Genomic DNA, 23,285 nt, shown 5'->3' with positions numbered 1-23,285 from the left:
CTACGTCTAGCCCTTTTAACATTATTATGAGAATTCCTTCCTAACTTATAAGACTAAATTTCCCAAGCCTTTTATATAATGGTAAAAAAATTTGCCACCAGCTGCTCTAAGTAATTATATACGTAGCCATATTGATGGAAGTTTAACATCCAAGCACAACACTTCTTTTGGCATTGATCGACATTTGCTAAGAAATTTGCATAATAATTCTTGCTATCTAACAATGTCATGTCACTGATAAGTGTAAACTGAAAGAAAAAGCAAGTTATCAAATAGATTTCGATTTCATTTGAATGTTTGTGTATGGCACACGATAGGGCTGTTGCTGCGCTGCAGTGGCTTTTAAGCCCCTTGGTCTTTGAACTGCACTATACGACTGAAAGGCTAATTTAAACATGCTGTTAAATAGTGATGTTGATAAGGCGATTGCCATATTTATACTGCTGTTCACTAGTTTCAGGAAAAGGTATGGCCTAATTAATAAATGAATGAAGAAAACCAAGAAAGACAACACAACAAATAGCAGAATTCGGATGCTCATCCATGAGAGTAAGAAAATAAAATAGAAACTTACCGCTTGCAAAAGCTAATCAGAACAGATCCTTTCCTAGTATCACGGACAAAACCTTCATATTCCAGCACTTCTAGCATCTCATCTGATGATTCACACGAGAGACGCACAAAAATCTTGTCTCCTTTTAACACAGATGGCCTCATTTCCACTAGTCCAGGCACCTGAACACAAAATTTCATGCATTAAAATCAGAACATTAAAACTGCCAGCAGAAATGGAAGTTTTTGCAGTTAGAATGATAGGAAGCGAAAGAAAGGGCATTATATACCACATTTATTCAAATATAACACAACCTCTTTTACTTATAATAGAAAAGTCATTTCTCAAATCGGAACCGATCACTATTATGGTTGCTCTACATTTGGGCCATTACGGTAATTCAGAAGCAATTACTAGATGAACAATGCCATTACCCTCAAGTTCCCAGTTCATATACCAGCACAAGTTTTATGAAAGTTTATAAAAATTTCCTTACCTCTAAAACATACCAGTCAGTCTGCGTAGGACAAGGAGTTAACGGTGCACCAACCATGTCATATTTGCGAATGTCGATTCTCATCTGGACTTCTTCCAGGAACAGCAGTGTCGAGAAGCGGCCCCAGTAAGTACTTTCAGATATTGGGTCCTCTAAAATTTTCCTGCACAGCATTTGGTACAAACACAGAGTGAGCTACTGCAATCTATACATTGTTCTATGAAGTTCTCAGAGGTACTGCAACATTTCAGTAGTGCAATGATATGCACAGTTAATAAATAAACATTGCATATTCCAGCTAAAAGTAGACAAGGTTTAAAAAAGACGGTGTCATAGGCAAGTGAAACCAATCGAGTGCTGTTGACAGTAGCTCAACCTAGCCAGCAGTATTTTACCTGTTTTGGAAACTCTGTTAATAAAGAAGCTAAGTTTATAAATACTGTTGGGAACAAAGGGCCAACATGGAACGTGCAGACCATTATGAAAAAAAGTATGGCTTTAAAATGACGCCTATGAAATGCAAAAACTACCACATGCTGCAACAATGATGCTAGCTCAGTCCCAAGAGATATCTCACAGAACATCTGCTTTTTCTCTGAAGTGCTGTCCACAAAGCTGTCGGGTGGCAGCTCTTGTATTTCATGGGCTTTCGTGTTAAGGCCAGTGATTGGTGCTTTGGCGCGCACATTTCAGCCGGCTGTTTTTAAAGGTAACCTACAACTTCAGAACTGATACTTTATTCCTGAAGTCAATTTTAAAAGCTACTAATTAGTAATTAATAAACACTGCAGAACAAAAAGAAAACTGCAGATTAGGCCATGCAACTCTCAACCGCCATCAGTTGCTATCACCTGGCCATGGCACTCAATCTTTCACTTACAAAACCTCCATTACTTTTAGCAGAGACACAAGGTATATGTACACTGCACATAAAATTACGCATTGGTCAAGAGAGTAGCTATAACTATGCATGTGAGAATAGTAGTTTTTCCAAATTAAATTGATTACAAATAGAGAATCTCCGTTACCGAGTCTGCTTTGTTACCAAATCAAATATCAAATCAAAATGTGACAAAATCAAACTGAATACAAATAGAATATTTGCTAATATTCATAAACGAAAAGATGTCAAACTAACAAGCGGTAACACAGATTCAGAACGCTCACATTATAAGCGTAAAGCTATACATATACAAATACAAAAATCACATTATTCCATTCAGACATTTTGTGGTGGCCACTTTGGGACACTCCCTCACTTCTCATTTCAAGTTCTCCCTCAATACCATCCGAGCTGCTAGCCTTCAAGGTTACCTCAGTTGGCAGAACGACTATCTCAGACAGGTGGAGGTCTTGATTCAAACCTCGCATCAGGGCAAATTTTTATTTCTACAAAGTTTCTGAGAAAGCCATATGGCTGGGCTTGGGTGGACTCTGAAGAGTAATCACTCTTTTACACCTAATTAATGTGCCAATATCAAGAACCTTTTAGGATGAGTTTTTCATAAATGTTGTAACAATTGATTTCTATGGAATGTTAGGCTGTTTATGTGCTCTTTTCGGTATCACCCACATTTGTGTGCAGTGGGTAAAACAATTAGTAGCAGCTTCCTGCAGCTAAGATGCATAACAGTGAATGACTGGCAGGGGTTGCTCTGCATAAATCAGAACCGGCCATCAGATGGCGTTACATTCAGCCACAGGAATTGTGAACACCCCCTTGCTCTCATAATGCTTTCTCCTCCCTTTTGTCTTTAGGTGCAATAGTGCTGAGCAATCAATGCTCGCGTGACATTAAAAATCACGAAGTCCATCTACATGTGCTCAGGATGCACGTCAAAAGACCCAAATTATTAGGAAAGACCTAGCAAAGGCCAAACAATGACAAGAGTAATAAGCCGTTTAACCAACAAAAGTTGATACAGCTGTTTGCATTTCTTGTTTCTCGGTAGCCTTCAAAGTGAGCACAGTTCATTGGTGAAATACTGTAAAACACAGCCTTTTCTATTCTTTTATATATCAGTTGTGTCACAGCACTATTATGCATTAAATTAGACAAAAAATAATGGATCTAATGAGTATGGAATGCTTTTTTTCTTTAATTTGACTCTAATCACTTCCTTCTCTAGTGGCATTTCATTATAACCTAAAATTTTCTTTCTTACTGGCAATACACACAAGGTAAAAAGCAAGCACAACATCTTGGACAAGGATAAAATGCTGTACAAAAGCAACCTGTGTCAACGAAGAAATCTGGATTCACTACATGCCTAGCATTCGTAGTCAACACACATTGCACACACAGTTGGTAAGGACCCCTTTTGTGACATCAGCATAGCATGACAGCAAACATAATCTACTGCGAGTGAAACATGGCTTCACTTGCTCATTATGAACAGCTATTTGCCAGGCACAGATCAAGAACAAAAATTTCGCCTAACATGTTATGAATCATACATAAAACAACAAGCAAACAATAAATGAAAATGACTTTGCGATTACTTGATATAGAGAAGCAGCTTCAACTGGTCTTCTTCAATACCTTCCCACTCCACCAGTCCATGCTCCTGGAACAACACTAGTTCTTTGTCGAGTCGATACTCACTCAGTGGCTTTTTTCGCTCTAGCTCCTGAATGTTGTCACTAAAAAAAAAAAAAAAAAAAAAAAAAAAAAAAAAAAAAAAAACACTACTGCTTTACGCCTTTTACACAAAATCAACTGTAAATGCACTCGCTGCACATGCTCTGTACAACCATGTGACAATTCAAATTCTGTGTACACGAACTTACTAGTTAACATCTTTTCCTCTAATGTTTCCTGCCCCTCTTTTCAAGCAGCTTACTTTCATTTAAGCAGCCAAGGCCCTTATCATGCACTAACTGCTCATACAGCAGACTGTCTCACAATAAAGAGGGTCATCATTAATTCAATCTCGATGCTTTCTGAGAGGCTCTGCAACTGCATGTTCTATTTCTCTCTCTCTTCTTTTTTTCCCATGCATGTGAGGCAGGAAGGGATGGAAGCAAAGGGCCCCAGGGTTCCTCAGCATCTTCTGAAAGCTGTTAAGTTCTACACCACGACAAAACCATCCTGTTCTAGAGCATACGCGATAACCACCGAGACCAAAAGCCATAAAAAGCACAGACTGCTTTCCAACAAGAAAGTTATCTTTGGCACGCACTTGTGATGCCTTTGTTAACCAGCCACACAGTTTACATGTTTCCGTACAGTGTCCAGGGCAAAATAAACAAAGGTTGAAGGGAAACCTCAGTCCACCTGCCTACATTTCAATATAAGCTTTCTTTCAATCCTAGTTCATTTTGCTTTATGTTCTATAAGAGCCCCATCTCCCTGCCCCCTTTCTCTAGTGCCCATAGATCAGCAATAAATTCTATAACATTTAACCATTACAGACATGTGCACATTCTAATGGTGACAAAAAAAGTTTGTGCATGGTGCACACTTCCACGCTCACAGAATCACAACCCCATTCTGCCCTAAAAAATACATTTATGTCAAATAAATCATTTAAATTAATCACCCCAAACTGTTTCAGCAATGAAAACTTGGTCACAGTATCTTTTAGTAAATAGTTTACCATGTGAGAGAAAAGAAAAGTTACAGCACCAGACAGCACTTCCTAGGTGCACTATAGAGATTTGTGACGCATATCTAATTTTTGTTTTTGAAACTGTATCCTTTCTTTATAGGCATGAAATGGCTATCCTACTCTCTACCAGGGATTTGAGATATAGTTGGCATCACTGATATTGTGAAAACAGCTCTGGATACTTGGAACAAATTTCAAACATAGAACATTACAGAAATGATGGACTCAGCAAGCAAACACAGGCGGATTACAAAACAGCAGGCTAGTGAATTACAGTGACATGTTGCAATGTTTAAGAGCAAGCAGCGGTGCGGCTTTAATGATAGCAATAAAAAAAATGATAGTAGCCGCTAACCTTTTAGGAAGTTTCCCTTTAATGACACGATCCGAGTCTGGCAGCTTTGGCACTGGTGGAACGAAAAAGTAAGGCTCCACAGGTTCCAGGTCATCACCTCCATCATCATAGAATGTTGGCTCAAGAAACCTCACAATAGTGAACAACCACTTATCACAGGTGTCTTCCTGAAATTTCAAGGCCAGGGGAAGGCGGAAGTTTCCTGCCTCTTGTGCAAAGCATCGCACAACAATGTGATAAGTTGTACCAGGTGCAATGACTGCCTGCACAGTGAGAAAAAAAAGGAAAAAAATTTCCTCAGAGATCAAACTACACAGTGTGAGAGGTCCGAGCTAAAATGCTGCAAGCAATGCTGTTTATGATATGGTGCTGTAGCAGGTAAATGACGAATATTATAAATACAGTGAAAAAATCTCATTTATACATTACAGCACGCTTTCTTAAAAACGCAGTGTGGTGAGCATTTTGACACTACCAGGTGTTCTACTTTGCTGGTTGCTTTTATATATTTAACTACTCTATAACAGAGGCTATGCGACAACATCGCACTGGCAGAGGTTCTCTGGCGCTATCAATCGGTGAGCACGTGAGATAACAGCATGCACCATCCATGCCTTTACTTGAATTCCATGGAAACTAGTTGCCAAGGTCCCAGCAGTCAGATGCGAAGTGGGCTACCATGCAGGACACATCTACCATTCAGTGGTAGTATTAAGGATTTTGTGAGGCAGTGCCTCTATTCAAGCGCCGCGGACAGAATGTGCGGCTTTGACAATATCGGCATTAAGACACTGTGTCCACGAAACTCTGAAAATCTGCTGAAGTACTTTTTCTATGTCTATGAAATCTGGCATGCAACTTCTACATTCCCTTATTGACACATTCACTACAATAAATAGCATTATTAGGCATCTGTTTAGAAAGAGGCACACAAAAACAAAAGTTACTGACCCGTCCCACTGTAAAACGTTGCGACATCCATCTTTACTTGCTTTTTACAAATACACTTCGCTGTAGCTGCAAGAGATGGCGCCCCATACTTGACAGGGCGGGTCGAAATGTTAAGGGCGTCAAATTCAAAGGCGGAAATTTGCCCTCTGTGCAAAGATATAATGAAATTCGTGCCTCTACTTATGTGGACGCAGCGCCTGAAGGGGATAATGGCAATACCATGCGCCAAACAAAATATGTTAAAGGTCTATATGGTATATGATTTTTAATTATTTCAATTTATATACTGTTTAAAATATCTGCTCCTTTTAAAAACCTAAAAATACAGAATCGATCAATAAGGGAGAAGATGCTGGATGAAAAGGAATATGTTCCTTGTAAAACAGCACAAAATGTTTTTCTTCTTATCGCTTCAATTTGTAGGCAATAGAGAATAGTGTGCGTTGCTGTTGTCTCATCTCCACATGCATGCATCACACTGAAATTGAAATAATCATGAGAGAATGACACAAAGCTCACTGCATTCCAGCAACACCAAGAACAACCCTTTATATCTTTAATTGGTGTCACCAACTGCACTGACAATATATATCAGCAAGTCTTCTTATTAATCAATGTATTGATGCATACTGCTACAGGGTGTAGCAATAGTACGGCTGCATTCTGTAGCAATACAGCTAAGAGAGTGTTGCATTTTCAATAACAATTGCTGTGGCTACTAATGATGTACACCCATCCAATCCCTAACAGTACTGCATGACTATCAACTAGCTGGCTTGCCAATGCCTTATCATAGAATGGTGAAACCACTTTATCTGCACTCTCAGGAAAAGATTAATAAATACAACAAAAGGAACGAATAAAAATGATAGAATGGACTAGCAGAGCTTTGGTGGGCCTAAAGTCAGTACACAAATGAAAAGGAGCAAACTAGGAAGAATAAGCGTGCAACTAAGAACTTGCCAATCATAAGTATTCTCAGCTAGGCTTGCCACAGTTTCTCCTGCCACAGTTTCCATGGGGCATGGCTTCCTGATGATGGTGAACTAATTTTAGGGCGCAGCTCTTTGGCGTCCGTTCCTGGGTTTCGCGTCGGCGTCGGCCTCATAACCAGCTCCGCCCCCCTTTCATCCCCCCAGCGCTAGCAGCGACCGACTGATACCGCTGGATTATCAAGGGACTTTATAGAGAGTCAAGATAACGTGACTGCATAGAACACCGTCGCCGCCATGCAGAAAGAGGAGGGGAGGGTCCCCCCCCCCCCCCCCCCCCCCCGTTCCTGTGTGGCGGATAGGGTGCTCTTCAGTTGCCGACGCGCCGGTTATTTCACGTAGGCCCCGGCACGTCGACGAATACGTGACCACCTTCCCACGGCTAGACCTGGTTCTTGGCGCTGCGGAAGCGAGGGTATCATATTGTTTGCGTCGGCATTGGCGGCGTTGTCCCTGAAACCAACTCCGCAGCTGGGGTTGACTCACTATCGGCGTCAGCAGCATCAGTCAGTCGCTGCTATCTCTTCCCTCCTCGCTTTATCGCGTTGTCCGCTTGCTGCGCGCGCTTCTGCCCCCATCGTTTGCCGCTGGGTGTACACGCCGCCCCCCTCCCCCCTCTTCCTGCGAGTCTCCGGTTGTCAAATCGCCGGCTCGAACTTAATTCCTTTCTTCGCTTCTCCTCCAATGCAACCCCTGTGCGGTGGCAATCAGAGAGCCAGATCGGTGGCGGCGGATCTGTATATGTGCACCGCCCGAGCCGAAATTGCCGCTGCCATTCACCACTGCGAAATTATCTGCCAGTTCTTTCTGAGCCATGAGCGAGACGACCGGTGGAAGTCCTCCGTCTGCTGCTGCTGCTGCTGCTGCTAAACGAGCTGCCAGAGCAGAGGCCCAGCGCCATCGCCGCCAGAATCCAGAGCAGTAAGCGAGGCTGAAGCAGAAGCTCATCGCCGCCGTCGAGAAGACCCTGCCGTTCGCACCGCCGAAGCGGAGGCTCATCGCCACCGTCGAGAGCAACCAGGTGTAAGCGAGGCTGAAGCAGAAGCTCATCGCCGCCGCCGAGAAGGGAGTCTTTGTTAAAGGAATACGTGTGAAAAAAAAAAAAAAAAAAAAAAAAATTCTGTGATAGCGCATACATGTGTTGCTCGATTTCTTTGCCTCAATCTATCGAAAAGGTGAAACAGCTTATTTGCTGCGCTCAAATTTCGCATTAGGAAGTAACGTAATCGTCAGTAATTTTTTAATGGGTGAAGCAAATTTCCTTTTATAAGAAAGTACATGACCCCCACTTGTGGGACGTTAAACATAAGGAAAAAATTGAAATCAACACCCATCACAAGCAGATCTATGATTCGGTACAAACTTATTCATATTGAGCAGTTTGTTAATTTAAGATTTATAGGGTCTAATGTCCCAAAGCGGCTTAGGCTATGAGGAATGCCACAGTGGAGTGCTTCAGAATTTTAGACCACCTGGGGTTATTTAACGTGTACTGACATTGTACAGTACACAAATGCCTTGCTTTTTGCCTCCGTTGAAAAGTGGCCGCTGTGGATGGCAAATTTGTACTGATGTGTTTGCACTGATGTGTAGATCTGTCCATGATGAGCATTGTTTTTAATATTTTCCGCATGTTCTATAGCCTACATGTAACGCTCATGTGCACTTGCATAAAGGGAAACTTGCCTGATCCATTAAAAATTAGTTGCGAGTTCGTGCTCTGTGCTGTGTCTTCATTCCTTTGTCAGTAAAAAATTAAGTACAGTTCACCATCATGAAAAACCAACTAGGCCCAAGTCTCGCACTTTTATATGGCTTCCTGGCTGCACTTCCTAGCAGAGGCACATGTAGCAAGATCATTTTTTTTTTCAGCATGCATCACAGGTTTTCGCATCAGTCTGAAAAAAGACTGAACAAACAAAACATGTAAAACAGGACAAATGCTTATGTAACAAAAAGGCAAGCGACGTCACATTTGACTACCAAGCTTTTTTATTCAGGCATTGTCTACTCCCTCAATGTGCATGTGAGTCGTTTTCATTACATGGGGCACTTGTGCTGTTTTGCATGTTTTGTTCAGTTTTTCAATGTGTGCGCAATCCTGAGATATATGCTGAAAAAGAAGAAAAAAAGAACATTATCTAGTTCAATGCCAAATGAAAGTTACGAATCCTTACTGCTTTGCTATAACGGTACTCAGTTGTTACACTATGAGGCAAGATCATTTTGCTTCCACCCTAATTTCATGACAACTTAAGTCAGTTGTCAGACATATAAGGAAAGAACACTAAGAAAACCAGTCAGTCATACCCATAACATAAACTAATTTTATTTTTTTTCCCTTTCACCAGCTCTGCCATCCAGCCTGCATTGATGGGTTGACATCAAACCATCCATTCAGCCACCGCTTGCCTAGACAAAGCTTGCCTTGCATCAAGGCTAAAGTGAAATTTTTGACATTACAGTCCCGCATTCATCCTTAAAACTATCACAAACACCTTGCATCCTATGCTATTATTCCACTACAAAAGAAAACGTACTAATAAACACTACCTTCTTTTCTAAAGCAAAACAATGAAGGCAATTACCAAATTTCCCTATGTATATTCAATTAGCACAACAGACAGCGCCAGTGGAACTGCCACCATATTCTGTCATTTTGAGCCTCTGAGCCTCTAACCACTGCTGCACTGCTAGTACTGGCATGTCAAGTGTGTTTTCAACAGTTAACAGATGATAGCAAAGCGTCCAGCATTTTTTTGTCCTTTGCTAGTGCTGTAACTAGCAAATGCTAGGTTGTGTCGCTTCACTAGTCGCGGGGGGGATGTCGGTGGGTTGCAGCAGCTTGTGCTCTTATCACACTTTTAATAATCCGTTAATTTACTATGGTAAAAGAAACTGCCGAATAGTGACATCGCAAATATGATAACAAAGTGACAGTATCTTTCGAGTTCCCAACAGCATATCCACAAATCTCCATGAAACACAGCAGACTAATCCTGCAATCATAATGCAGTCTAGGCATCCATTTCACCATCCACTCTACAACACACCGTTTCACTTTGCATGTAATTACACATGACTGACTTTGGATCATGAAAGAGTATTGTTTCCTTATCAATAGTAAAACAGCACATATACAATGTTCATCAGTACCGATAACTATAACAGCTGCCTTTCTTCTAAATGCAATGCACAAAGAATTCGAGAATAATGTTTCTCTGGCCTGATCGCTGAAAGGTTTGATGAAAAAGCCCGCATATCAGGATTTTTGGGACGCACACACGTTTTTCCAAGTTATTTTCTGTCTTTCCTAATGGGCACGTTTTTGTGAAGAGAGCATGTTAGCAAGCTGTTAGGGCCAGTAAAAAATCATAGAAATGCCATAAATTCTACCCGATGACTAATTTCAGTGCTCGTGGTATCTGCAAGAACAACCAAGTAGCTAATCATGCCAGGGATGTAATGCCCCTTTTGCTGCACCATTGTCAAACTGTTCTAGGCCCCTTGCTGTTCCAAATATCCTGAAAGCCTTTATGAAAAGAAACTATGCGGTGCAGGCACAATTATTTCTTTGGAAGGGGAGCAAGGTATACTCTTGCCTCAATCAAATGGAGAGGGGGCCCTAGCTCCCTTTTCTCTTATCATTGTTGGATACCTGCCTGATGTGCATGGAGAAATACTGTCACACTGTGCACGATTGCAACCATCGTCGGAGACAAATTTCGATGTCACAGTTCATAGAATGCCCGTTGCATGTACAGAATGGCGGTTATGTGGAGCATAGTAGTACAATTCTGTAAGAGAGCATTTTGTATCTTTCAAATGATTTCTTGGGGTAAAGGTGCGGGCTAGTCTGTGATCTATGGCACTGAAATGTAGCGCAACAGATCACGTGCAGTCAGCAGATTCCAATCACTGCATTTAAGGTGCACGGTTTTGTCTTGATTTTGAATCTATCTGAACAGCTGAGAACTTGACCTATCATTCGAGAAAAGTGTTTTTCCAGGGAAGTTGGTCAGGACATTAACGAAAGCTTAAATAATATGCGGGCTGTAAGTAGGCGACCACATGCGCGTGCATTTTCACTTGCAAGTTTCATACAGTGCAAAGTGGTTGAAGAAGTCCCCTTTCTCCTAGCGGCTGGAATACAGACCTCGGGAAAGGAAGCTCTCGGTCTGTAATGTAGTTATATATTACAAAGCCTTAAAATCAATTTTTTTTTTTCTACCACACTACTGCCACATGATGAACTGAAAAAAAAAAAAAAAATTAAAGGAAGACTGCAAAATACAAGCTCATTAGGAGGCCGCACATTTGTCACCTAAGGTAAGCCTGAAGAAACCATTCAGTGCCACAAATATACCTCAACAGAACATCTTCGAGTCACCCATGAAAGCTTAAACAGCACCCTATTGCACAGTGGGAACGCACTGACAGCCGCCGAAACAGGAGGCGCGCAATGGCGGCGGGATCATATGATCAAATATGGCAGCGCCCAGGCTCCCATGCTGCAAAGCGTCTCTAGGACACACCTTTGTATACCATTGTATAGGACGCACCAGTAAAATTATTAAAAAAAAAAAAAAAATGCGTCTTATACATAAAAAAATATGGAAATATTCAGGAAAATTACCTGGCCTTGTCCTGCACACACACCAGCTTCATCTTCAAGAGAGCATACTTTTGATGGGTGAAGGAAGGTGCAGGTCTGCAAGAACACTCTTGATGGGGCCTCTGAAGCTACGTTCACAAGCAATGTCACCCTAACCTCCTGGTTTTGTCGTGCACGAAAGGAAATTGATGGTACACAGTCCTCAGTCTCTTGGCATGACACCTTAATATTTCTTTTGTCCTTCACGAGGAAGTCTCTGAAAAAGTGGATAAATTACTTGGCAGCATTTAGAATTTACAGTAAATCATTTATGCACATATTATGCATGTCCACTTAGGTCAAACAACTATAGGAGGTTTATTCACCATAAGTTAAACCTAGAGGTGGTGCCACCTTTGCTCCACTAGTGTGGATCGGCCACTGGTGGCACTCATGGAAACATATGTGTTGTTGGTTCACTAAGCTCAAGTCGAATTTTCAGGCAAAGAAAATGAGCCCTTTGCAATGGAGAACTGATAAACTAATTGAAGTGTTGCAAATTCAGAAAGCATAAAATTCATCTACAGTGCTTAAAGGAAGCCTAGGTTGAAAGGAAACAAGGCATGCAACCACATAATCCTGCTTTTTTGTGATTGTCTGATGTCACTTTGCACGTGTTTGCATTGTGATGCACTTATGGGCCTGATATTTTCATTGCATCTCACTAGCCTTATGACAGTTTTGTTTTTCTTTGCCTTCTCAATGACGTGCACTTGGTTCCACGGAAGAGAGAATCATATTGGTGCAAGGCAAATTTAGTCCCTTTTCCAGCGAGTGCATTCAGAACGCACCTTAGTGGTAGCACGGTACTGTACTGGGGATCTGGAAGGGAACTGTCATTCAGAATGTACTAACTGTGAGCAACATGCCATGCATGCTCGTCCTGCTGCTTTAGTAAGGCAAAGCTACTCTGCCTGTATTCTTTGGCAGGAGCACTGCAGGACAATATATTAATTGATGTGCTAGCATTCTCTAAACCCATGCAGATGCTAAATAAATGCTGTGACCTGCCTCAATACAGAAGAAATGGTCTGGTTCACATATGTCCTTGAGTTGAGAATTAAGCGATTGAATATAGCGCTGACAATGTATACTGCCTGCCAGGTATGTTACAGATGGTGTATGCACATTAATTCTGCCTAGATGATGCCAGCACTGCTCCGAACATTTTTCCTAAAGTTAGGTCACACCGACACTTCACAGGAACTTCAGCCGCACAGGAAAGCTAACTATTCATGTGTAGCATGCTGAGTGGAGTGGATTTTGCACGTGGAGGGGATTTTGCAGTCAGTGGCAGCAAAGTTAATCATGTGGCGCTGCTCTAATGACCCTGAAAGTGAGTATGAAGAAGGCGAACAATCACTGAAAGTGATGAAAGAATAAGCTAATTTTGTGTGTGTAAGCATGCATGTGTGGTGTTGACAAATCATAAATTATTAGTGTAAGAATTTCTGGAAACTCCAATAAATCATATGTGCATTTATTTAAAAGCACTAATTAGTACTGATATATTCCGCTTGTCACAAACAATGAGTTTTCTTATGACAAAGCAGCAGCACTAAGTAGAATTCTATGAAGCAAAATAGCTTACTTGTTCCTGTGATGTATGCGCAGTAGCCTTCAGAAAAAAAGTATATCAGTAGAATACATGGGATGCTGTAATGAGAGGGTCCAGTATTTTTGACCACCTTTTGCCTGCATTGAAATGTGACTGCCACAACCAAGGCTGAACTCACCTTACGGACTCAGCAGTCGAGCACCTCTACCACTGAGACACTCTGGCGACTGTTATTAGAATAAAAAATAAGGGGGGGGGGAAGCTTGCTTCGCCTATAAGAGTAAACACGATAGTGCCTTAAACACTGCTTTTTCATTCCGCTATTTTTAAAAATACTTTTTGTTTAAGTTAGTTCTTGGGGGAAGGAAGGTGCAGTGTCTATCCCAATTTTCGGTGGACACGTACACTTAATTTGTCAATTGGTTTATAGAAAAGGTGCAGTGCCTGTCACAATTCTAAACGGACATTTGAACACTCTGCCTCAACTACAGGCCTCCATTTTTCCTACCAAGTTCCAAACACTTCCTACAAAATCCGACAAAACCCCGAGCCAAAACTAGGATACAGCGATGGCGTTTCAATCAAACAAACTGCATACGCTGTCATGTAAAATATATAAATGCCTTACAAGTACCCTTTAAAAATGATTAACATGGCTTCAAAAAATACTCAAACAACTAGATCACGCACAAAACAAGTGCAAAATTTCCTCATTTTAACCGTACTCTGCTTGACAGCAGTCCACAGATAGGCTCGTGCATCAGTAGCTGCTGGATTGCAGACTGAACTAACAGAAATATATCGTTTCTGGTAAGCCGAATACAATTATATGGGCGGCAGTGACCAGTTCATTTTGCTTTGATGCTGCATCTAACACATCTAACAGCCATAATGTATTTGCAGCCTTCAAGTGGCATAAAGATACGAAGTGAAAAGAGTATGTTATAATAAATGTATATACGGTGTGCAGCAATGCCCAGTAAAAAAGAAACGCTGGAACCAATTGGATTTTGAGTTGGTTTTAACGGGACACAGCGATCAGTGAAATTCTTTCCTAATTGGACAGGTGAAATGCACTCTTAAATGGTTCCAACATTTTTTCTAAATGAAAGTCAAATTGGGCTCCCAACTGGGCTTAGCAAGGGACCATTATGATTATTGTAATTTTAGTTGCATGGCCATATTGATCCTAGCAGCTAGCAGTGTAAAGTTTAAATAGACTGCCATTAGGACAAGGCAGTAGCTCTATTGGTAGGTCATGTTCTAAATGCATACCAAGTTGGAATAATTATCCTAGCCAACTGCACCTAATGTACCCATGTGAAGGTCCCCATATTCGACAGACAAGGTAACATCATTCTTATAATAAAAAATAGGCTTAACCTACTAAATCGTCATGGGCATCACTATGGGCAAATTAAACGAAGTAACTGCAGGCAGTGAGGAAGTGGCATTGGCCCGAGCATGAAAGTCTGATTGGTGGGGGTATAATTAAGTGGAAGGAAAGTGGTGTGTGTGTGCGTGTGCGCGCGCGCGTGTGTGTGTGTGTGTGTGCGTGTGTGTGCGCGCGCGATGCATACTTGTTTGTCAGCTTCCATAAAAACACATGCTTGGATGGAATTATATATGTGATTCTCAGCTTCCATTACCGCATGAAAACGTTAATTTGCAGAATTTCTTCCGCCACAACTGGTATGTTCCACTCATATGCCAGAAATATGCACGAAATCACAACATAAAAGCAAAACTTACTCGTGCTCCCAGAGGTAGTATTTCAAAAATTCGACGAAATGTCTCTTTGATTCCAAGTGATTTTTTTCTCCTTCACTGCTGCGGCAGCTATAGTTGCACAATTCGCACTTATAACCTGCGTCACTCATTGTAAAGGTACAATTGCAGTGTGTCCGTGCCTTGATCTCAGCTTGACAGAACTGTTTCTAGAAACAGAAACATGCGGCACGATTGGTCACAACGATAGCGTGCCTTGACAGACTAGGACGTTCACGGTTGTCATAACTTGCATGTAGTACAAGTGCACATAAGAGCGGCAAAGCTTACAAGACTTGTACCGAGCCACAGGTTATTGTTAAACCGCAACCTCCGCGATAATATATATGGTCATGATGATAGCGTGCCTTGGCAGACTGGGACGATCACGGTTGTCATACTTGCGTGTAGTACAAGTGCACATAAGAGCGGCAAAGCTGACAGGTCTTGTACCGAGCCACAGGTTATACCACAATCTCCGCGAAAATATAGCTGCAGGCAGCTAATCGCGCTAACCTGCACCCTCTGCAACATACGTTAAACCGGCAAACTGCGTGCCATCGGCACCCTTATCTACAACCTGCCAATGCCAGTACAACGCAAGACACGCTTATCTGTAGTTACAATGCTCCTGTAGTTTCGAATTGCTGGATTGGTTCGGCTTGGATTTGTCATTAAACGCTTATCCTTTTGAAAACATCTCACATCAAAAAACGAGAATCGTTAAAATTTTACATTAGCTCTTTTCAGTTATCAATTGTTATTATATTATAAAATTTATATCAAAAATAATTCCACACGTTAAAAAAAAAGAAACATGTTATCATCATCATCAATTTGTCAGCTGCTGGGTGCATTGGGTGCATTGCATTGCAGAGTGGTGTTCACCGTCGGCTTGTGCAATGATGATCCACAATTTGTATATATTCAGTCGTAATGGGGCATTCCTGTACTACGACGAGTGGAAAAGAAGCAAGAGTTCTGGCATGTCGAGGGAAGAGGTCAGTTCACATTTTGACCAGAATTTACTTTGCAGTGAGCTTACTGCGTTGTGTCTGGCTGCAGGAGGCGAAACTGATGTATGGAATGATCTACTCCCTCAAGTCTTTCGTGGCCAAAATCGCCCCCACGGACTGGTGAGCGCAGTCAACCTGCGTGGAACTTCTAATACCTGACCTCATGTCCCTTCCGTAGCAATGACGGCTTCCTGAACTTCAAAACGAACAAATACAAGCTCAACTTCTACGAGACGCCGTCGGGCTTGAAATTCGTCATGAACACGGACACAAACGCCAGCAACGTGCGCGAGCTTCTCCACGACCTTTATCACCAGGTACACGTCTTTCTTTGCGAGTGGCATTAGCTTTTCCCGCCTTTCCACTGTTTTTTTTTTCACAGCTATGCCGGTGAGCACCGTCCGGGTCGAGCTCTGCAGAGGCCCGTAGTAACAATCTAAACAGCACTTGCACTGCTGAGGATGCTGAAAGGCAGCGTTCATTTGCGAGCAGTAGCCGGTTTCATACTATGCTCAACGATATCGCGTAGCACCAAGAAATCAACGCTGTTTCGAATATACGTTATTGCTGCTGTTTTCATAGGTACAGATGGCTAGCAAGAGGCTCATTGATTTTAGAAGCGTGAGGCAGTAGCCATAGAATTATGCGGAGCAATGGCACTGTCATGTGTATAAATGTTTGGTGTGCGGTATGTCTTTAGCCTGTGGGGCAGGGTGCAGCATGACATGAAAGCTGTCATCTGTGCTGCACCTGTCACAGGCAAACAAAATGCAAGCCAGTCAGAGCACCATCTAATGCGATCTTATTTCACTGCAGGTCTATGTGGAGTATGTTGTGAAGAACCCCGAGTGCCAGCTTGGCAAACCCATCACAAGCGAGCTATTCAAGGAACAGCTCAATGCCTTCATTCTCAAATCCCCTTTGTACAAGTGAAAACATCTATTTTATTCACATGTGGCTTTCTGTCAGTGGAGGCTAGCCCTGGAACGGCTGCGCAGGGCAAACACCTTGATGGTGCCACTGAAATCTGCACTGATGATCACATAATTGCCAGTAGAAGGGCTCTCAGGGGCTGGGGTCTCATCCACCTGTTGTAGAACCAAGTCTGGTTTGGGTGCAAACACTGCTGCCGTCACCACTGCATTGTGAGCTGCAAAAATATTCACAGAAGGATGTCAGAGCTTGTTGGCTTGGGTTAGTGTATCCTCAAAATAAGTGGAACAAACAGTGCAAGTACAACAGAACCAACGAAAAATATGCGAAACATGCACGCATTGTTTCTTCCCATTCCACAGGTGTAAAAGGAGCCCAGGCAGTCTAGATCAATCTAGTCCCCTACACTGTTTAGACAGTCTTTCCCTCCTTTCATTACTTCATCCCTCTCCTGACAATGTGGTTCAGGTGTTCATCCCTTCACAGTACATCACAGTGAATGTACCCTCTCAAACCTTGTAAGCACTCTGCCTTATTTAGCATAACACAAAGCGAAAAGGTAGAAAACAAGGTTCTGCAATCAGTGTAAGTGAACAAAATAATTTCTGCAGGATAGTCGCATAATGTGGCTTCAACAGAAAAAGATACTGTGCCTTGTCGCGTGCTCTGCCCGAAGTTGCCGTGGGACAGCTTTTACAATGCATGGTAATCCACGTAGGTAAAGCACTTACGCTATATCCAATACAAAGTTACCCGTCTTGTGAGGCAGACAACCAAGATTATACCTTTAATGCTTTCCCAGTATGTGTTTCGGTCCCGCCGTGCTGAAGAAAACTTGTAGTCGTGATAGGTTTTCCAGATGTAGATAAACTGGTTCTCAGAGCCGCTGATGACATACCGTCCGTCATGACTGCACAAACCAGCATTTTCATTTGTCTGACTGCCACAAAACTTTTCTGCACTGGCTGTACCTGAATGATCCTTTTATCTGGCTGCTGAGGTTGACATAGCCCTTGTACTTGCACGAGAGTGACAAGTCCCGAAGGTCGTATAGCCGAATACGAGAGTCGTTTGACGTCACAAGAATCTGTAAGGTGAAATGTGACCATAAGTTCTTCCAGGTACTAAGAAGCACAGCAGGGGATGTGCACCAGATGTCGATTAAATCAGCAGATTCAAATGGAACTAAACGCTGTATGGAAAAAAAAAAAGAAAAAGCTAACCTTGTCTTCTCCAGGCATGGGTTCAATGCCTGTAATCTTGCGGCCCTGAGCATTCTTTCCTCGTGTTGAACGCACGTGAATTTGGGTGTAGTACTTGAGCTGCTGCAAGAAAAAAAAAAAGCTCCAAAACTTGAAGAACACCAAATCATCATTAGCTGTGACAATGCATTATGCATAAGAACCTTGTTGCGAGCTGTCATGCATGAAATGCATAACTGCACATAAGACGCAACAACGCATGCACATCTAAAATGGTTAGAATTTTGCATCCTCCTATGGCAGCCACCTTCTGGTCTCTGCCTGCCAACATTGGCAGGTGATAGGTGACAAATGTGAGACACTCTCGGCTTTTCGTTCCAATGGGGCTCTTACGCTATCACATGATGGCATGTATCAACCCCTTAGCCTTGCGTACCTCGGTGTTGTAGAAAACGCAACGCCCATCATAGGAGCCGACCACGGCAAACTTCCCCTTCTGGCAGAAGTTGGCAGCAGTTATGAGCTTGGTTTGCCCGTCCAGCTCATTCCAGAGGGCCACTTTCTTGTCTGGAATGTTCCAAAGCCTCAGCTTGCCATCGAGGGAACCACTCAGGAAGTAGCGGTCATCCTGCAATAGATGCCAGGCTACTAAATATATTTCTCGGGCCTGCACCTCTGAGCTTACCCTAGGGTGGAAAGCAATGGCCGTGACGAAGTCTACATGCTGGAAGCAGCACAGGCAATTGCGGCTGCTGATGTGCCAGAGCCGTACAGTCTTGTCCATGGACGAGGACAGAATGAAGTTGTTCTGCACAGAGAACAAGCTGCTTAGGGGAGCTTGGTGTCCAATTCGTCATTACTCCTCAGCCTCGGTTAATAAAAATGGGGACACTTCAGCTCCACCTTTAAGGGTATGATACGACCAGCGTAGGCTATCACCCAACATATAAAGCCCCGCTTTAACCAAGTCATATGAAAGTGCCTGCGTGGCCTAACTCAGAATGCAAGAGTCCTGGCAGGCTGATTCTGATATCACGCTCCCATATGAAAGAAAAGGCCTAAGTTGACAGCTCCTGTAAACATAAAGCAACTCTACGTCAATTCAGTGCGCGGCCTGTCAGCTGCCAGCTACCATTTGCCAATGCCATACTCATAATTGTTTGGTCACAATACCAGATTTTCTGGTGAATGAATCTTTAATGCTATCGCCTTAAAAGCCCCTTCCGCACACAAGGGACTTGCTGAATCACGACAAGCATCCTGCCCAATTATTTAGCAAATCCTTTGTGTGTCTGCTACAAAACATGCCAATAACACAAGTCATTTGCCAAAGGCAGTTTAGTTTTCAAGTACCACACTTGGCTATCAATGAAACAGTACCTGTGGTTGGCTTGTGCTTCTGTGGTCCCCCGATATTACATATATATTTTTGACACAACAAACTTCATAATCCACATCTCAACCTACAAAAGACATTGCACAGCCATGTCAAAGCGTAGACAGCACATCCCCTGAACATACCCGTGACCAGGACACGTCCAGGAGGTCAGCCGTGTGGCCAGAATATTTGCAGAAAGACCGGAAAGGTCCCTCCTCCTCCTCCTCTTCCTCCTCCTGTGGGGAACCAGCAGCTTCTGGATTCTCACTTTTGCCCGCTGCAACACACACCATGTAACAGAATGAACTGAGGCAAGTCGAGGTGCTTGTCATGGGGCCAGCGGTGGGAACAGGCAAGCAGCAGATGGTGCAGCATGAAGTTCCTCTTTTCTGTTTAAGAGCTTTCTTAATTTGGAAAAAGAAAGGTAGCTTTCATTGTGTTGTACATGCTTGGGCATGCCATGCATAATCCAACCCATAGCATACCAGACGGGCCACCCACACTAATCCTGAAGCAGGTGACATGACATCTCTCAGTAAAAAAAAAAATACAATAAAGCACCATAATCCTGTACAGCTACATCATGAACTACAAGAAATTTGATGCAGCACATAACTCGCAGCTTGCCTGCACGTAGCAAATTCTCGGAACAGCTTAAATTTTTAGCTGAACGGCAAATAACATACCCACTGCATAGTTGGTGTTTATATTAGTAATGTTAAATTGTGTCCTACAAAATTTCGCCTCACTGCTGCGTATATTCGCATTAAAATGAGCAAACCACAAATGCAGTGCAACTACTATTTACTTGAAATATGAATTCAATTGCTGCAGCGGACTGTACATAATGGGTCCATTTGACTCTGGGCCCAATAGCACATCCACAGCGAGCATGCAAGCATTTTCTTACGTTCAGCTGGATTATATATTTCCTGAAAAGGAACAGCAGAGTTGAGTATCATTCACAATTGCACACTTTTGTGCAATGTTATTTGTGATGCTGCACAACTCATTACGAAAAGGGAGTCGCGAGCGGTAACTGAATAGTATTTCCAAGAGCCCAGCTTTACCACAACAGGACAAGGCCACCACTCTTTTCAATGCATAAAAAATATTGGCAAAAGAAAAAAATAGTTTCATATAGTTAATCCAATCCCATCAGTGTAAGTTGCCCTTTGCTACCAACACACTAATGCACACCACTAACGAGGAGCATCCAGGCCCTGTAATGAAGGTCTGTTAAGCTGTCGCTTTAGCAAAAAAGAAAAGTGTTTATAGCTTACCTTCCTGCCGATACTTGTTACGCATGTCATCAAAATGCTGGTAGGCACTTCGCAAGACCCAAATGCGTAGGATAGTGTCCTGACCAGCTGTGGCCTTGAATAAATAGAAAAGCCTCTCAGAATCGGCAAAAAGACAAAAGGAAGTAAAGCAGTTCAGGTTTCAGACATTTATCTTTGCCCGCAAACAGTATAACCACTCGGTTGCATTGATTTGCTGTCACACAACTGTGTCCTTACAGGAACTTTGGTATCTTGTTCACTGCTTGCGGCTGATTTAGCGTGATTAAGTCAAGTGTGAATTAGATGCATTAGCACTTCCGTCTCGGGCCGCATATATATGTAGATATCAATATAGGCATAGATAGCTGACATAGATATAAGCCCCACTTTAACCAACCAAATCGTACAAACATGCCTCCATGGCCTAGGTAGTAGTGAGCCTGACTCCGGATCTAAGTGTCCTGGTGAGCTAAATTTCACATCTCAAAAGTGGTGACCAAGTTAGCAGCTCCTGTCACTTCAACCATTACAAGCGATCTCGAAATGCTGCAAAAACTGCTGACACGGACACAAGCTTGTCACACAAGCTTCGCTGAGGCACGAGCCTGGAGGCTTCAGACATCACATGCCACCTACTCTACTGCTAGCACACGAAAAAGGTTCTTTAAGGAAAATGATTATGGCAAAGATAACCTTCATAAAATCATCTTCAGCAGTATACGAGGAGCAGTTTGTGTGCCATGAACAATGCGAGCACCCACTAGGCACCTTTCTAGACGTGGAGACCTGCCTCGCTTCGTCCGCTTAAAGTCGCCTTACCCACGAGGGCAAGTTAGCTACCTTCATTATCAAGAAGGTACGCTTGCATTGCCACAGCACTAACACCACACATGAAGTGACTACTGGGGGCGGTGGGGAAAGACACTGACTCTGGCATAAAGAACTCGATATGTGCAGACTTCCCGGCACAGGCTCCACTCTCCGCTAGCGGAGCAAGGCTTCGTAGAGTCTTGAGGTCAAAGAAAGCATAGAGGATTGTTGTTATTTTTAAAAATTTATATGGATGAGGGTGGCACTGGTGAACACTGTTAAGGTTTAGTTAAAAGGAACACAGACACCCAAACAAGTAGAAAATAGAACAGCCGTTGCTGTAGCTAAGTTTGTAAGAGCACCGAAAGCGAAATTCGGAGATTGTGGGTTTGGATCCCTTAAGTAGCGTGTTGTTTTTGTTCTACTTTGTATTTAATTTATCTGTCGATTACACTACTATAATCCAAATCAACAGCAGAAATTTAAAAAAAAAAAAAAAGACTTCGCTTTCTTTGGCTTCGCTGACTGTTGGATTGTTTCATACCTACAAGGAGGATGTCATTTGACTGCAACAACCTAGACCTTTTTATAGCTCCTAAAAGAGCTGCGCTGTCACTACAGCTTCTCAGACACATGAGCCTCCCTAGGCAAGAAGCCATAAAGCGACTCACCAAAAGGCGTCCACAGGCTGAAAACTTCATGGTCCACACTGCGCCCTGGAAACATATGGCAGCTAGTACTCGTGGAAGACATAATCTCTGTCAACTAGCAACAATGCAGATGTTTCTCCTTGGATAAAGCAAAACCTCCCTGTGTTCCCTGATCCACCCCCCACTCCCCTACCACATCAATCACAAAAGAAAACTTTCTAAGGCTTTGTTGGCAAGAGCGCAACTGGAGTATTTGCTGTGTGCACTTTTTGATAAGAGGTCTACAGGCAGTGTGCAGACAGATTCAGGCCGTCAACGTTTAAAGAAGCTGACAAGTTGAGAGGCAGAAACACATTGTAGCAGAACTTACAGCATGCAGAAAAAATGAAATACAGTAAACCCTGAAGGTATCGAACATGAAAAGGAGATAAGCTTATGACTCAGATGTGTGAATATAGTGCAGCCAGGCTAGCAGCGCAATTCCTGCAGTGATGTGCTGCCCACAAGCGTACTAAGAAAGCATGTTGCCTGCTGAGTGTCGCTTGACCTAACTCCGCATCAAAGCGGCACTGGACAGTGCTTTGGGAGAAGTAACCGGTGATGTTAAGAGGTCTAATTCTGTTTCCCAATAATATCTCTTAATGTACAGCATTCCCAACAAAGCAGGCCATGTGAGAACTGTAGAAGAACGGCTGATTGGGCGAGTTGGTGAACCATGATGGACAGTAATGTATATTGCGCAAAAAGACGAGACAAAGAGGAGAAGTGGACAACGACGGCGCAGAACTGACAACTGAATTTATTCGAAGAACGGAAGAGTATATATATAAGTACACACACTTGTTGTACCCACATGAGCATAGTCAAAAATGCATAAAAATCTATATCAACACAGTAAAACTCCCCCCATCACACGCACGTGGTGAAAACTGCCGACGCACTGACCATGCTGCACAATCGTTAGTGCGTCGGCAGTTTTCACCACGTGCGTGTGATGGGGGGAGTTTTACTGTGTTGATATAGATTTTTATGCATTTTTGACTATGCTCATGTGGGTACAACAAGTGTGTGTACTT

General features: G+C 42.7%; 3 protein-coding genes across 5 annotated transcripts in view; 1 reads left to right on the top strand and 2 right to left on the bottom strand.

The window, feature by feature from the left end:
• The window catches only part of LOC146198367 (putative helicase MOV-10), a 47,885-nt gene extending 32,305 nt beyond the window's left edge, over window positions 1-15,580 (bottom strand). Inside the window, exons 1-6 of one of the 2 annotated variants that reach the window (XM_084593841.1) lie at window positions 14,923-15,580; window positions 11,595-11,829; window positions 5,016-5,278; window positions 3,552-3,692; window positions 1,050-1,212; window positions 575-735 (exon numbers count right to left, since the gene is read on the bottom strand). In XM_084593841.1, the coding sequence (XP_084449967.1) occupies window positions 575-735; window positions 1,050-1,212; window positions 3,552-3,692; window positions 5,016-5,278; window positions 11,595-11,829; window positions 14,923-15,050 (1,091 nt within the window). In that variant the 5' untranslated portion in view covers window positions 15,051-15,580. The remainder of the gene's footprint in view (window positions 1-574; window positions 736-1,049; window positions 1,213-3,551; window positions 3,693-5,015; window positions 5,279-11,594; window positions 11,830-14,922) is intronic. The other variant, XM_084593842.1, reaches the window with a different exon arrangement.
• A 204-nt stretch (window positions 15,581-15,784) lies between these two features.
• On the top strand, window positions 15,785-16,906 carry Bet5 (blocked early in transport 5). Its single transcript, XM_084593840.1, has 4 exons — window positions 15,785-15,938; window positions 16,003-16,073; window positions 16,132-16,270; window positions 16,770-16,906. The coding sequence occupies exons 1-4, from the start codon at window positions 15,840-15,842 to the stop codon at window positions 16,884-16,886; spliced, it is 426 nt and encodes a 141-aa protein (XP_084449966.1). The 5' UTR covers window positions 15,785-15,839; the 3' UTR covers window positions 16,887-16,906.
• LOC146198365 (WD repeat-containing protein 44-like) overlaps window positions 16,874-23,285 on the bottom strand; it is a 30,888-nt gene continuing 24,476 nt past the window's right edge. Inside the window, exons 10-18 of one of the 2 annotated variants that reach the window (XM_084593832.1) lie at window positions 22,231-22,275; window positions 20,750-20,843; window positions 19,610-19,743; window positions 18,774-18,896; window positions 18,525-18,716; window positions 18,110-18,208; window positions 17,858-17,973; window positions 17,672-17,796; window positions 16,874-17,103 (exon numbers count right to left, since the gene is read on the bottom strand). In XM_084593832.1, coding sequence (XP_084449958.1) covers window positions 16,919-17,103; window positions 17,672-17,796; window positions 17,858-17,973; window positions 18,110-18,208; window positions 18,525-18,716; window positions 18,774-18,896; window positions 19,610-19,743; window positions 20,750-20,843; window positions 22,231-22,275 — 1,113 coding nt within the window. In that variant the 3' untranslated portion in view covers window positions 16,874-16,918. Of the gene's footprint in view, window positions 17,104-17,671; window positions 17,797-17,857; window positions 17,974-18,109; window positions 18,212-18,524; window positions 18,717-18,773; window positions 18,897-19,609; window positions 19,744-20,749; window positions 20,844-22,230; window positions 22,276-23,285 lie in introns of both variants that reach the window. The other variant, XM_084593831.1, reaches the window with a different exon arrangement.

Source organism: Amblyomma maculatum, chromosome 2, assembly GCF_055883805.1.
Source record: "Amblyomma maculatum isolate TAMU_Amacu chromosome 2, ASM5588380v1, whole genome shotgun sequence".
Taxonomy (NCBI): domain Eukaryota; kingdom Metazoa; phylum Arthropoda; class Arachnida; order Ixodida; family Ixodidae; genus Amblyomma; species Amblyomma maculatum.
Note: the sequence above shows the minus strand (reverse complement) of the source record. Positions and strands in the feature narration are given on the sequence as shown.

Coding starts and splice junctions, on each gene's coding strand:
- Bet5 (XM_084593840.1), top strand. CDS start 15,840: ATGATGATCCACAATTTGTATATATTCAGTCGTAATGGGGCATTCCTG. Junction 15,939..16,002: donor CTGGCATGTCGAGGGAAGAG/GTCAGTTCACAT, acceptor GTCTGGCTGCAG/GAGGCGAAACTGATGTATGG. Junction 16,271..16,769: donor TCCACGACCTTTATCACCAG/GTACACGTCTTT, acceptor ATTTCACTGCAG/GTCTATGTGGAGTATGTTGT.